General features: G+C 44.4%; 1 protein-coding gene across 3 annotated transcripts in view; it reads right to left on the bottom strand.

Annotated features, from left to right (window-relative positions):
- Positions 1 to 16,225, bottom strand: part of LOC146809665 (sulfotransferase 2B1-like) — a 641,816-nt gene that overhangs the window by 256,584 nt on the left and 369,007 nt on the right. For all 3 annotated transcript variants that reach the window (XM_085616518.1, XM_085616516.1, XM_085616517.1), the window contains exon 3: positions 1,287 to 1,495. In XM_085616518.1, coding sequence (XP_085472644.1) covers positions 1,287 to 1,495 — 209 coding nt within the window. The remainder of the gene's footprint in view (positions 1 to 1,286; positions 1,496 to 16,225) is intronic.

The raw sequence follows: 16,225 nt of genomic DNA on the forward strand, positions 1-16,225 counted from the left end.
GTGTGACTGGAGAAAGCCTATGCTAAGGTACCTACAAGAGCTTCACTCTGCAGAATTCCCTCCCTTGGTCCAATCTTCCCCAGACTCTTTCACAGTTTCTTAATTGTGGCAGAGTTTCTCTTAATGAATTTAATAAAACCAACAAAGATCTCCCTATCTATCCTATGACCTAAGGACAGGGTGTGAAGGTTTACTCCCTTCAAAATTGTATTTTCATTGGTATTGTGCTGATAATTCTCTGCTCAGGCTGAACTTTTTGCTATATTAAAGCCAGTTGGCACAGGAGCTTGTAGATTCCACACCAATTGCCCCCAGACCTTATTCAAGAGGGGATGTTTGCACAGAGCAGACAGAAGCTAGCGGCAAGGTGGTTAAGGTCGTTTCCGACTGGTGTCTGGGAGTCCGTACTACTACGGCTATAAAATCTGAGCCAAGAAGAAGAGGCTGCTTAAATTTTGAAATGCTTTTTCTGGTAGATATTCTACCTAACCACATATCCTCACCTTGTGAATATGCCCTGGGTGGCAGACAGGATCTGGAACAACTAAAAAACAGTACCACTGCTCATCAGTAGCTTGCACTGTGTGGTTCTGCGCCGACTTTGGTCCACACTGGAAATGATGGTGGAAGCTGTATATAAGCATCACACATGCCAGTTAGTTTCTTTTGCAGAGTTGTCTATACCGTAGGACAGAGTCCATCATACAGCGCAAGTATTACCTGACAATATGTGGCCACCAAAAAAGTGCTTTCAGGATACTACTGAGAAAGGGGCTTATGCTCCACTCACATATGTGTACCTGAGCAGAGAATTTGATTGGGGCGTATTTGAGTGTTTCTACTAAAAAGACTGCTTGTATTGCACTTTTTTGGCTTGTGGCAAAGATTATCCTTGATACAACAGGATAGAGTTGGTTATGGTGGCATGCCGATGATGATGATGATAATTTGTAGAGTGCATGGCTGCTTCTTATGAAATCTCCCAGCACTGGCTAAATATCTGATCTATTTATTATAAAATGTAATGAGAAAATGTGAATTGTCATCTAAAAGTGCAAGACAGTATAACCACATCATTTATGCATACACTGGAGCATAATTCTGTTTAGCAATGGCTCGCAGAATAACACATTTTTTGAATTAATAAATATGTACTACAGTGGATGTGTGTGACCAAGACCATAATTTATACATCAATTAAGTTGATATTCATGGGAATTTCTGGTTCTAAAGATTCAAACACATACTACTGATTTTTGACCACTAATTGTTAGACAGCGTTGTACCTTGGCTTTGGAATTGAAGAAGGACTTTGCAAACAGCTGGCGGGGAAGGTGGGAGCAGATTGCTCGAGGTGGCTCAACATCCTTCATTTGCTCTTGGCCTTCTACTGTTTCATACCAAGGAGATCGCAGCCAGTTTGGGACAGTTCGGGCCCAGGTTGGATCCCCTTTGTTCCGGATAAGGCTCAAGATTTCCAGGATCCAGTTGGTACCTGTGGGAAACCGGATTCCATTTATTTTACCAATAAACTACACCCTGTACTGTACATTAATCTTGGGTGAATAATTTGTTAAGATACTTCTAACTGGAAAGTTCTGCAAGGAATTCAGAGTAATAGGAGGATTTTTGCATGCTACTCAGAAAGCCAAAGTCACAACATAGGTTATGAAAAGATCTACAACTTTATCAAAATCTTTTAACTTTGAAGTAAATCTTGGAAATAAAATGGTGTGCTTACACCCGTAACTCTATCTCAAGCAATGCAAAGTTTATTGTATAGATTATTTAAAACCATGACAATATAAAACATAAAAAAAGACATAATAAACAAAATGACAAAGAAAATGATAATTCCTTGCAAGACCCTGTAAGATGACTAACGCATAGTACCCAAGAAGATTCAAAATATACAAGCAGTTTTAGTTAAGTTTCGGCTAATTTAACTATTTGCAGTCTGTTATAATTGATCCAATTTGAGTTTTTTTTTTATAAAAGTGATAAAATACCTTACCAAGTCCATCTCAGACAGTGCAAAATGACCAAACTCTACAATATCTAATGTCCATGGTACAAAAACTGGGAGTTATGGATTCACGATCATCTCAATGCTTTGTTGTGAGTTTGTAAAGGAGTCCTGCACCGCTTTAAAGAATTTACCTATTCTTGCCAATTCGAGGGGCACCATGGTGCTAAAAATCCCGTTCATTGACTGATTGCATGTCCTTTTACCATTAGATAACAAGAGTGGCTTTAATAAAGATCGCCGGGAGTCCAGCAACGTCGGGCAGCTACAAAGTAAATGTAAAAAAGTTTTCGATTTATAGCCACAAAGCCTACACTTAACTATCTTGGAAAGCTGTGGCCAGTTGGGGTTAAAGTCTTTAATGTGTAATGCCAGCATCCTTGCTGCACAGATTTGGGTCCGGCAAACTTTCCCTATTGCACTATTGAGGTAAGGTTGTGCCTGGAGTCCAACTTGGCTGTCATTGTTATGTGATACTGCCAGGGCTCTTAATGGCGGTGTAGACTTAATGTCGTGCAAGTCCATGGTCTTTGAGAGTAATTTGGTTTGTTTTTTCATTATACTTTTTACTGCAGTGTGCGTGATTGAAGGGGTATTTAGAACGGTCAGGTCAATTTGTAGATATGTAGAGTTGCTGCTGCCGTCGTTAGATACATGGACCACGGGTTGTTTGTATGCTTGAATATATCTTGCAGAATACATTTTAAGGTACCTGGCAACGCCATTATGCATCTATGGAAGTACTTTAAAAAAGACCCCATACTAGACCATGCGATGCCCACCAGGACAAATGCAAGTCTCACCAGATGTCCCCTGATTTACTGGGGCAGTTTGAACACTCTTATATAAGTTTTTAGGTGTAGTTTTTCAATAGTTTTGGTGAGTTAAGCCGGAAAGGCCTCCCTGCCAAAGGTAAATGCAGAGGGTAGTACCGCCTTAAGCACTTTCCTAATTGGGGCTGAGGAGGGTCTTTCAAGGGCTATATGTAATTGGCAAAGTCTAGTAATTATTAATGCTGCCTTATCCTTTAAGTGGCGCTTGTTTATTGTTGATGCGCCATTCGCAGAGAACCAAGTGTCCAGATAATTCTAAGATTTAGCTCCTGAGATTTTTAGGGGACCTAGAGACCAGTGACTGCTTGTTTGTTTTAGCGTCCTTCCAAAAGAGAACACCTTAGTTTTGGATTCATTTACTATCATCTTGTTTACACTATTGCATGAATGGAGTGAGTTTAGTGCTCTCTGGAGTCCTATTTTTGAATTATCAAGCAGGACAATGTCATCCGCATATTGCAATATTGTGATCTTAGTGTTGCCTATTTTGGGGGGGATTAAGTTGGCGTTGTCAAGCGAGGACACACCCATGCTTTTGCCCTTGATTGGTGTTAAACTTTCTAATTAGCGCAGTATCTGATAGCTTGACCCTCACCGAAGTTGATGTATATAATGGCGTTAAGAAGACCATTAGGAATACCCCACGCCGGGAGTTTTCTCCATAAAATGCCTCTGTCCACCAGATCAGATGAGTAGTCCATGAAACATGCGTAGAGAGCTGTTGACTTCTGTCTTTTTCCCTGGTGGACAAGATAGGATAGGGTGATTATATCATCCAGTGTGGAGGAATTGGGTTTGAAACCGGCTTGACAAAAAGGAATTATTGCATTAGTTGTTGCCCAAGCCTCTAGCTCGTTTAAAAGCGCAGCTGCATAGATCTTGGCCTCAATGTCCAGTAAAGGTATCAGGCGGTATTTGGTGGGGTTTTGTCGGTCGCCCTTTTTAAAAATTGGATACAATATAGAGCCTTTCCAGCTGTCTGGCACTTGATGGGGTTTGGCACAGATTTTGAACAGTGAGGAGAGCATTGTGGGCCATAGTGCCAAATCTTCTTTATACAGAAGGGCTGGGAGGCCATTTGGGCCGGGTGCACCTGCAGATCCTGTTTTGCTTAGTGCTTTTTGAATACTGTTGGACTTAAATGTGGAGCCACGGCCTATTGAGTCATCAGCAATGTCTGAGTGTTCGAGTGGAAAGGCTCCTGGTAGATCAACCACGTTAAGCTTTTTTTACATGCAAAGACCACGTGGCTTCAGTGATGGAGTTTCTTCTTATTTCTTCCTTGCTTTATTTTGAATGTGCTTCCATAGGTCTGCCTGAATATGCTTGCCCATAATTTAGTATATTTAATGCCAGTCTTTTTCCCTCTGGTGTTTTTTTTCTTGCCATATCAGTTGTTTATGTTGTTTTCTGGCGTCTTGGATTTCCAATGTTAATTCTGCTTTGGCTTGTTCGTTCCGGGTTTTCTTGCATGCCGTCATCAACTTTCAAATGTGCTGTGAGCTAGACAGAATGGCTTGATTTTTATTGGGGAATTTTAACCAGTGTCGCCGAGGGCCTGCAGGGGGTTCAGTGTTTCATGAATGTCCCTTGTTATGAGAGCCCAGTGAGTCAGTAAAAATTCACCGCTTTGTGCCTGCAGAGACTGACCAGTATTGACTTTCCATGATGCTAAATTCAGTAAATTGTCAGAGCGCCAATTGATTCTTCAGGTTAGGTGTACTGTTTTGTTGTTGCAAGAGGTGCCCAAAACCATATGGCCTTTGCGTTTGGGTAGATTAACATTAAAAATTGTGAAATGAGGCAGATGGTCCCTATCGTTTGAGGGGTGTACTTTAAAGCTCATAAGGTTATTCATGATTTTACCCATGGCAAATACATAGTCGATGGTGCTTATCCCCCTGAAGGTTTTCAGGAACCGAGTTGATGGTTCAAAGATATTAGCTAAAGTCTGTGCGATAGTAGACCATGTTTTCTTAAAATATTATTTAATTGAGCACTTAAGGGATTTAGAGATGGAAAAACAGTGTTAAATGATCCTAACTGTCTCAGATTAAAGTTGCCACAAATTATTATCTCATGATTAACCCGATCACAAAGGATTTGATCCAAGTTGTCACTCAGCTCGCTCAGTCTTGTTGCTCGTGCTGAGCCAAAGCTGTTGAAGTATACGTTAATCAGGAGGATCTTAATTCGGGGCGTCGATGTCTTGATGCTCGCCAAGACGAGTGCTTGAAGCATCTCATCTTGAGTTGGAATTAATTGTGTTTTTATTTTTAGGTTCAAATTGAAGTATATTGATAGGCCTCCGTAGGGCCTCCGAAAGATATTTTTTTCTTAGCTGCATGGTGGACACCTTGGAAGCCAGCTAATGCCCATGTTTCTTGGAAACAAAGAACATCGGATGCCATTAGGAGTGTGTTTGCTGTGTTCAAGCTTAAAAGTCTTGCGAGTACAGCCACGTTCCATGACAGAAGAGATATGAGTAGTTGTGGCTCTGGAGGGCACTTCACACTAATCGGAATAGACTGGGGCTTCGCTGGGCAAGAAATGGGGCACCCGTTTCCAGTCAGGTTGATGTTCTCTCCCAATTTGTCCTGTTGCTATTTTCCTAATCATACCCCTTGTTGAGTAAGTGCAGGATATGTTTATGTTATCTGTCTGTAGTTGACGGAGTGAGAGCCCTGTCCTCCTTAATATACTGTAGGGGTGGACTTTTGGGTTGGGTGAATCGACTAGCTTTCTTAAGGCAGCTGGGTATTTTGGCGAATGTATTTTTAAAATTCGTATACTCCATTCCTCGAGGACGGCCTTACAGTCTAATAAATCTTCTGCCAGTGAAGTTGTTTTTAGTGTTATGAATGTGGCTTCCCTTCCGTTGCGACATTCTGGGATGATTTTAAATCCCACGCTCAATATGTCCTCCGACGTTATCTTTGACTAAATAGGAGTGGCCTGAAGTAATATTAGTATGTTAGAGTGGTTCAAAACATCGTGCCTCCCTTCCGAGGGGTAGTGTGGAATGAGGGCCAGTTTAGTCGGTCGATCCTCACCTGAATTTTTTTTAATATGTCCTTCATTGTAGGGGTTGACTGGGGGGGTGATCGTTTGTATCTGGTCTGATTAAGTCACGCCCTGGTAGACATCTCTGTGGGTCTGCACTTTCTGACGCAGATGAAAAGACTTCTTGCCGAGCTAAAGTCACCACCCATCCTGAAAGTTGCTGTGCCCTTCGCAAGTGGATGGTACACTCTAAGTGTCGAGATATAGAGCTTTGGTCAGGAGTGGGACCTAGGTATTTTCCTAGGTGAAAGATAGGCTACTTTGATGAAGCGGCAGCTGTCCAGCTTCTGAGTCTTTTGACATATTGCCATTGTTACTGGGCAGATGTGCCTTCTGCTCTTGCGTAATTAAAGGTTGAGACCCCAGCAGATGTATTCCTGATGTGATGGGTTGAGTTGCTGAGCTTTGTACCATGATAGAGTCTGTATTTGATTTAAATAGTGTTGAAGGCAATACCAGAGTTGCCTGGGGTAATGAGGCAGTTGGTTGAGCAGGACGTAGAACATTTTTTGTGCTTTCACGGCCTTTGAACAGTGGATATACATTAGTCAAATTTATAGTCTACTTTTGTTGCCTGGGATGGAAGCCGATTTGAGAGATGTTCTCTCACTGCTTTGTTTCTTGCCTTTTTGATAGAGCTACTGGCCATTTGTTATCATTAGTTTAATTTTTTGTGTTTTGGAGCGTTGGAAACTTTTTATCCTTCGACTCTAGGCCCAGTTCGCGCACTGTAGGGGCAACCCCCTGATTGCAATTACCTTCCAAGGCACATGATGGGGATTTTTCAAGATCTAACGTTGGTGGCATCACATCCAGCTCTGAGGTTTCCCTGTCGGCTATATCCAATAGGGTGGTCGCTTTTCCCACCTGATGGTCAGATTCTTTTTCTGTTGGTTTTTGGTCGGGCCTGCTGAAGCTGCTGCTTAATTGATGCTGTAAGGCCAGTTTTATGTCTGTTAACATTAGATTAAAAGCATCTGGCAAAGTGCATAATTTCTCCGCTATCAGGTGACAGGAGCATGATGTGCAAGGTGTTTCTTTGCCTTCTTTGCCTTCAGCATTGTTTAGTCCTTCTTGCAAGGAGCTGACTTTTTCCTCGATCTTTAGTATTGAGATGACCAGGGTTTAAATAAAATCAAGTTGCAATTCCAGCTTATCGGACTGAAATGTAAAGGCCTTTACTGTGTTGGCTAAGGTTGCATTTATGGAAGCCAATAGGGAGTCTTGATTGATTGTATTTGTGACCTTTTTGGAGACAGATAATATTAGGCTTTCCATAAGACTCTGGCTTAACATGGAACTCTGGGCCGCTGGAAAATGGAGCTCATGCTGCTCGGGTGCTTGCCCAGTCTCTGAATAATTCATTGGGTCTTTGGCCATAGTACGAGACGGAGCCCTGGACTAGTCTTGACCAGTATGAGGTCCCCTTTGGCTGTCTGTAAAGATATCATGGACTAGTAGGTCGGTTGGTCAGAGGCTATGGCCTGCTATGCCCTGATGACCTATGCCTCCTGCTCCTCTTGCATCCCCATGGCTATGAATCTGTACAGCCGTAATTATACAGTTTGATCTGAAGTTCAATGGTGCCCTCCTCGGGTTAGCCTTGAGGGTTGAAAGGGAAGAGCCCTTTTAGACTCCTTAGTCTTTATCCATCTTGCTTTTTGTTAAATCAATATCTACCAACATACTGTCCGGGGGGCTTCCAGAGGATATATCAATTACTGAGCTGTTTATTAGATGTGGTTGCACCTGGGTGTTTTTACTGTTCGATCTGGGGGGCGGCGTTATGAGTGATATTATATCCTCCATGGAGGCAGTTGTAGCTACTGGGCCTCTGTTGGGTTCTTTTTCCTTTGGTATGTATGAGGCATCAAAATGGACTGGCTGAGTAGATTGTTTTGAGAAAAAATCCATTGTTGTGGTTTTTTTCCTTTCTGGGGGCTTCCATTATTAATATAACTGGCCCTTTTGCTGTCCATGTTGGTCCTTCCTATAGATGTATATGAGGGTTTTGGTATTGATGGAGTTTCACGGTCTGCATCTTTGATGGGCTTGGGAGCTACCAGTGACTCCAAAAACGACTGGTTTGGGTGATTAAGGCCAAGGTTGCGCACTGCACCTAAGGAGAGGGAAGTGCAAGGTTTGTTGTGAGTTATCTTCTGCACTTCAGTTACTTTGGATGTTTTTTGTCTGGAGCTATATATCTTGGATTTTTGAGCCTTCCATTTTTCAAAGGCATTGGCTCGCCACTGGTGAAATGCTCTGAGAGATTATTTCCATCCTTAGAGGAAAGGATAAGCCTTCCTGGTTGTTTCCTGGTTAGGACCCTTGGCTGCTCTGTGGAGATAGCGACTTCTCAGAATAATCTGGGCCTCAGGCGAGGACATTTGAGCAGCCTAATTTGGCCTGAATTGACCCTGTTTAATCTACCGCTGCGTGGCTGTGCTCCCTCCAACGGTCCTCAGTAATTTCCCAAACAGCAGTTTTCCAGGGCAGGAAAGAACGAGGGTCAGTCCTGGTTATAGCTCAGTGGAGAGAGGAGAGCTGTGTGAACTGTATGGCTGTGCCGCTGCACCCACTGAGACTCCTGTGCTCCTCTCGGCTCCTCTCTCCTCCCACCTCTGGACCTTCTCTGAGCCAGGCTGTGGGGCCTAGCTGTTAGAGGGAGGGAGGGGGGTACTCTGTCAATGTATCACACCACGCCGACTCACTCAAACCGTCCCCGCCCTTCCCCCATTTCCACCGAGTCGGGCGGTTGGGTGGTCAGTTGGTCGGTCAATCGGGTGGGTGGGTGGAGCTGGGGCTCTAGCGGATGGCCCCCCAGCAATTGCCTTGGGAAAAAGGGGGTGGTGATGGACAGAGTTTCTGAATGATGCAGAATACTCTTACCAAGTCAAGAGATCATGGTTTTAATCAATCACCGTTTTTTAGCTCACTGCACCATCCCAGCTCAGAACCTGGCTACATGCAAATTAGTCTGTACCTGTCCCAGTGCATGATGGGAACAGGGCAAACCAAACTACCAAGCCAATTCTTATACTGGGAAGGAAACAAGCTTCCGGGGACCGGTTTCTGGCATCACAGCCTTCGTCGGCCCGGCTTGCCTGAATCCTGATGGTGCAATGAGCAAGGGACTCACGTCTGAGTATACCCTCCCACACTGAGTGTGGATAAAATCGATTTGGGAAAAAGGGGGTGGTGATGGACAGAGTTTCTGAATGATGCAGAATACTCTTACCAAGTCAAGAGATCATGGTTTTAATCAATCACCGTTTTTTAGCTCACTGCACCATCCCAGCTCAGAACCTGGCTACATGCAAATTAGTCTGTACCTGTCCCAGTGCATGATGGGAACAGGGCAAACCAAACTACCAAGCCAATTCTTATACTGGGAAGGAAACAAGCTTCCGGGGACCGGTTTCTGGCATCACAGCCTTCGTCGGCCCGGCTTGCCTGAATCCTGATGGTGCAATGAGCAAGGGACTCACGTCTGAGTATACCCTCCCACACTGAGTGTGGATAAAATCGATATGGGAAAAAGGGGGTGGTGATGGACAGAGTTTCTGAATGATGCAGAATACTCTTACCAAGTCAAGAGATCATGGTTTTAATCAATCACCGTTTTTTAGCTCACTGCACCATCCCAGCTCAGAACCTGGCTACATGCAAATTAGTCTGTGCCTGTCCCAGTGCATGATGGGAACAGGGCAAACCAAACTACCAAGCCAATTCTTATACTGGGAAGGAAACAAGCTTCCGGGGACCGGTTTCTGGCATCACAGCCTTCGTCGGCCCGGCTTGCCTGAATCCTGATGGTGCAATGAGCAAGGGACTCACGTCTGAGTATACCCTCCCACACTGAGTGTGGATAAAATCGATTTGGGAAAAAGGGGGTGGTGATGGACAGAGTTTCTGAATGATGCAGAATACTCTTACCAAGTCAAGAGATCATGGTTTTAATCAATCACCGTTTTTTAGCTCACTGCACCATCCCAGCTCAGAACCTGGCTACATGCAAATTAGTCTGTACCTGTCCCAGTGCATGATGGGAACAGGGCAAACCAAACTACCAAGCCAATTCTTATACTGGGAAGGAAACAAGCTTCCGGGGACCGGTTTCTGGCATCACAGCCTTCGTCGGCCCGGCTTGCCTGAATCCTGATGGTGCAATGAGCAAGGGACTCACGTCTGAGTATACCCTCCCACACTGAGTGTGGATAAAATCGATTTGGGAAAAAGGGGGTGGTGATGGACAGAGTTTCTGAATGATGCGGAATACTCTTACCAAGTCAAGAGATCATGGTTTTAATCAATCACCGTTTTTTAGCTCACTGCACCATCCCAGCTCAGAACCTGGCTACATGCAAATTAGTCTGTACCTGTCCCAGTGCATGATGGGAACAGGGCAAACCAAACTACCAAGCCAATTCTTATACTGGGAAGGAAACAAGCTTCCGGGGACCGGTTTCTGGCATCACAGCCTTCGTCGGCCCGGCTTGCCTGAATCCTGATGGTGCAATGAGCAAGGGACTCACGTCTGAGTATACCCTCCCACACTGAGTGTGGATAAAATCGATTTGGGAAAAAGGGGGTGGTGATGGACAGAGTTTCTGAATGATGCAGAATACTCTTACCAAGTCAAGAGATCATGGTTTTAATCAATCACCGTTTTTTAGCTCACTGCACCATCCCAGCTCAGAACCTGGCTACATGCAAATTAGTCTGTACCTGTCCCAGTGCATGATGGGAACAGGGCAAACCAAACTACCAAGCCAATTCTTATACTGGGAAGGAAACAAGCTTCCGGGGACCGGTTTCTGGCATCACAGCCTTCGTCGGCCCGGCTTGCCTGAATCCTGATGGTGCAATGAGCAAGGGACTCACGTCTGAGTATACCCTCCCACACTGAGTGTGGATAAAATCGATTTGGGAAAAAGGGGGTGGTGATGGACAGAGTTTCTGAATGATGCAGAATACTCTTACCAAGTCAAGAGATCATGGTTTTAATCAATCACCGTTTTTTAGCTCACTGCACCATCCCAGCTCAGAACCTGGCTACATGCAAATTAGTCTGTACCTGTCCCAGTGCATGATGGGAACAGGGCAAACCAAACTACCAAACCAATTCTTATACTGGGAAGGAAACAAGCTTCCGGGGACCGGTTTCTGGCATCACAGCCTTCGTCGGCCCGGCTTGCCTGAATCCTGATGGTGCAATGAGCAAGGGACTCACATCTGAGTATACCCTCCCACACTGAGTGTAGATAAAATCGATTTGGGAAAAAGGGGGTGGTGATGGACAGAGTTTCTGAATGATGCAGAATACTCTTACCAAGTCAAGAGATCATGGTTTTAATCAATCACCGTTTTTTAGCTCACTGCACCATCCCAGCTCAGAACCTGGCTACATGCAAATTAGTCTGTACCTGTCCCAGTGCATGATGGGAACAGGGCAAACCAAACTACCAAGCCAATTCTTATACTGGGAAGGAAACAAGCTTCCGGGGACCGGTTTCTGGCATCACAGCCTTCGTCGGCCCGGCTTGCCTGAATCCTGATGGTGCAATGAGCAAGGGACTCACGTCTGAGTATACCCTCCCACACTGAGTGTGGATAAAATCGATTTGGGAAAAAGGGGGTGGTGATGGACAGAGTTTCTGAATGATGCAGAATACTCTTACCAAGTCAAGAGATCATGGTTTTAATCAATCACCGTTTTTTAGCTCACTGCACCATCCCAGCTCAGAACCTGGCTACATGCAAATTAGTCTGTACCTGTCCCAGTGCATGATGGGAACAGGGCAAACCAAACTACCAAGCCAATTCTTATACTGGGAAGGAAACAAGCTTCCGGGGACCGGTTTCTGGCATCACAGCCTTCGTCGGCCCAGCTTGCCTGAATCCTGATGGTGCAATGAGCAAGGGACTCACGTCTGAGTATACCCTCCCACACTTGCCCCCAATGATTACCTCATTTATTCTTGGCTGTGCTGCGGCTGCCGGGTCCTCCGTTATAGTCCGTTAGTCCAGCATTGCTTATTGCCGCTGATAGCCGGTGTCAGGGTCAAGACCGAGGCCACAGGACTGCAGGGCTGTGGAAAAGCCTGCTTAACACTCAATACGCTCAGCCTGCTCAAGCTGCTCAAGTGCGCCTTTTGCGCGACCTTTCCAGCCTCAGCACGCGATGTTCCCAGCCGGAGAGTTCTTTCCCCCGCCGCTGCTCAACAGCTCGCTTGCACGCTTGCACCCTTGCTCACTTGCTCCTCCTCCTGCGTTCCGTACTGACCTGTAACTCTACATAATCACAGAAGAGAGATAGTGGGTGGAAGGCCGGGTGAAGGTGAGATGTAATGGAAAGTGGGGCTGGAGGTCTGATCTGCAGTTAGTAAAGAGGGAGCGAGCACAAGCAGTATGGGAAAAAATGAAAAGAATAGTCTTGTGGAGAACACATCAATAAGGGCAAATACACATAGCACAGGCAGCCAATTAGGAAGAGTAGGGCTGTGTGAAATATTCTGTGATGCTCACGAATTCTCACAACTTTGCACTGCACAAATTATATATGTGACACACCAGTGCTGTAGAGGACTGGATGAAGCAAAAATGTCTTGCTGGAGATAGAATCAAGCAGAAAATGTGTTATTAGAAACATTTTCTTCACAAACCAGTCCCTTTGCCAGTGACTTAATTAACTTTTAAATTAAAGTTATGCCCTCACATTTAATGTTCACTCGTGCTACCCCATTATGCTTAGTATTAACGGTTTATACAATTGCAGGAACAAAAATACAATGTTTCACACATCCTTAGTAAGAAAAGTACATTTGTTTTTGCACTTCATATTTATAACAGTATTATGACGGTTACATATACTTCTTATCCTTCAAACAATGTATGTGGAGGATGGATACCTTGTGCACTGGTTGTGTGGTTATAAAACTTTGTGTGATATTGTTTGCGTCTTACTTTCTTAGTTACTGCTTATGCACTTTTGTCATCTTTAAGATCATTGGGACTATGATTCATAATTGTTGCACACAAAGGACCACAATCAAACAGGTGAGTGAGCATGTGATATTCTCCGTATCGGTTACTTTTTGGCTGTCCTTGATAGGTTTGACACTCTTTGTGAAATTTTGTTTTCCTTTATACTTTAGAACGATTATAGCTTTTGTTGACATTAAGGAATGTGATATTATGATTATTACAATTTTTACTATATGGTTTGTATTAGGTTTTATCATGATGTGTTGTGTATATGGTGATAATGTATCATGTAATATTGGGTAGATCATTTGTAATTTAATAAGTCTCTTTATTTTTAACCTCGGGTAAGTCGGGGGCAATACACTATCGCAACAAAACATGTCTTGGCTAAAAGGATTTTAATCATGATAATTGGACAAATAAAAGCTCAGAGTGTGATTGGAATGAATGAATGAATGAATGAAATAAATTTATAATGCGCAACTAAAACCCGAAGGCATCAAGGCGCCTACCAAACAGATCAAAACCAGAAAACAAAACACCACTACAAGTATGACTTTACAAAAAGATGGGTTTTCAAGGCAGCTCTGAAAAGCTGTAAAGTGGGAAGAGACCTAAGTTCGAGTGGGAGATCATTCCACCACTTAGGTGCCAGAAAGGAAAAGGCTTTGCCTCCCCATCTCACTTTCCGGATACGGGGAACCAGTAGGAGAAGTTTATTAGAGGAACGCAAGTTCCTGGAGGGGCTATAATGGGACAGAATAGCACCCACACCAGAAGAGCTACCCCTAGCCAGAGCCCTATAGGTCATACACATGGTCTTAAAGAGTATGCGATCCTCTATAGGCAGCCAGTGTAACAATTTTCTGGCAGAGGTAGCCGAGGCATACCTAGGCAAATCAAGGACAAACCTAGCTGCTGCGTTCTGGGCTACTTGCAAGCGCTGCAGCAGACTTCTATTAAGTCCCGCATAAAGCGCATTGCAGTAGTCCAGCTGAGAACCGATAAGAGCAACAGCCACTTGTTTCCTTGCCTGTTGTGAGAGATAGTGTCTGATATTTCTCAATCTGTATATAATGCCCCAGCAGGTAGAGACCGTTCTATTAACTTGTTGACACATGTTAAGGGTAGGGTCGATCAGAACGCCTAGATTTTTGGCCGACGAGGTGGGGTCAGGGCACATTCCCAATGAATCAGGCCACCAATCATGTGACCAGACCTCTTCTTTTCCGCCAAACACCATCACCTCCGTCTTCTCCCCATTCAGTTTCAGTGAGTTGTGAATCATCCATTGTCCTACAGCCTCCATACAAGATCTAAAGTTGGAGGCAGTTGACATAACTGACTGGGAGAGAGAGACGAGGATCTGTGTGTCATCTGCATAGGAGACTACCTCCATCCCAAAAGATCTTATAAGTCTGGAAGCATGAAGATCATATTAAAATATGGACTATTGATATAGATACACAGGACTGTTTCGATTTCTGTGCTCAAGAGTGGCTTTTCTGATCTAAGCCAGTTTGGCTTGTTTGAGGTTGTCAGGTGGCCAGCCCTCTTTTAGGAGCACCATAAAATATATAAAGTCATTAGCAAAGTTCCTCGTCCTTATTGAGACCAGTCTTTACTGAGTTTATTCGCATTATGCTTAGGTTTTCTAATTAATGAAAAGTGATTTAATTGGAGGACGAAATGTCCAATGAGGAATCAGATAAAATGTACGTAAAAATATAGAGGTGCATTGTGCATTGCAGAAAAGGGATTATCACGGACAAAATGCTATATTATCTGAAGCTTTCCAACTCATGGGGAATGACAAACAATACTGAATAAACCCCATATGGATACAGCATAACAAATAACTCTCCCTGCCCACATCATCACTAAAAATATTTAGGGCTTCATTAAGATGCCGTACGGAAAGCATTCCGACCAACTCCTTGTTGGAATACACTCTGACCGACTCGGGTTCCGGGCGTCCGACTATGATGATTCCGAACACCGTTTTGTCGGACTACCATTGATTTTATTGGGAGCATGTGTTCCGACTGACAACACAGACTCAAATGCAAAAATGGAGTGGTTTCAGAAAACCTTGCACCCTGTGGAGGGCACCCCATGGTGCCTGCCACACTGCATGTTTGCACAAAGGGGTCCCATGGGCCCCAACCGGAGGCCGGAGTGAAGGGGGGCCTGCTACGGGCCCCCAAAGTCGGTTTCTGACAGCCGATCCCAGACAAACCAATTCAGAAAGGCTGCCTGAATCCCAAATCGTAATACGTCGGTCAGAAATACGCTCCATAGACCTGAAAAATTTGGCTCTGACCGACTTGGTTTCTCCAAATGCCGATCAGAACAGAGTCAGAAGGGCCGCATGGTTAAATTGCATCCTAATCAGTCTGTAGGAAATGTTTCTGAGTCGGTCGGAAAGATAGGTTATGACACGGATTCAGACAAACCGAATGCCGTTCAGAGCCTTTCTGACCGACATCATAATGAGGCCCTTAGTTTCATGGAGATAGTTGTTTTTATCAGGATAAAAGTTTTAACAGATGGCTTTAGCAATTCAAGGGAATCACTTTGTAGTTAAGCCTGGGCAAAGCACTACGCTACGCTCGCGTACTTTGCGAAGTTTGCGCTACTTCGCACTACGCAAATTGCACATGGCACAGTGCAAACACGCATAGCGCAGCGTAGCATAGTGCAGCGGTCATTTTTTGTTTGCTCGTGGTTCTCATTAAGTTGGCGACCGCAAGCGAGCAAAATGACATCCCGTGAGACTTTTTCCTCGTTCGCGATCAGCAACATCAAGTTGCCGATTTCGAGCGTGGAAAATAAACCTCCCGGCAAGATTCTCAACGTGGGGACGTCAGGTTTCTCATTGCGAGTGGTCGCGTATGCTCGCGGCCGCTCGTGATAAGAAACTACCAGTCCGCGTTGAGAAAGCTGCCGCTCGAGTAGAAATCTACTCGAGCGGCAGAAAACGACCGCTTGCACTGTGCAAGATGCTGTTTACGATGCTTGCACAGTGCGGACAAGCATTCGGCACAATGCAAGCATCGCAAACAGCATTTTGCACAGTGTACTACGCAGTTTGCGTAACTCGCGTAGTGCGAAGTGCACTTCGCGTAGCTACGCGTAGCGCTACTTCACAAACTATGCCCAGGTTTATTTTAGTCTCCTATGATTACCTAAATCAGTCTTAACCCAGACCTTATTCTTTTTTGTTAAAACTCTTGAATGATCGACAATATCGGTCCAGGTCAATGCATAATAATTTAACATAGCTTAGCCACCCATATTTGCTACAATGCTCCAA

Source organism: Triturus cristatus, chromosome 7 (assembly GCF_964204655.1).
Source record: "Triturus cristatus chromosome 7, aTriCri1.1, whole genome shotgun sequence".
Classification (NCBI taxonomy): Eukaryota; Metazoa; Chordata; class Amphibia; order Caudata; family Salamandridae; genus Triturus; species Triturus cristatus.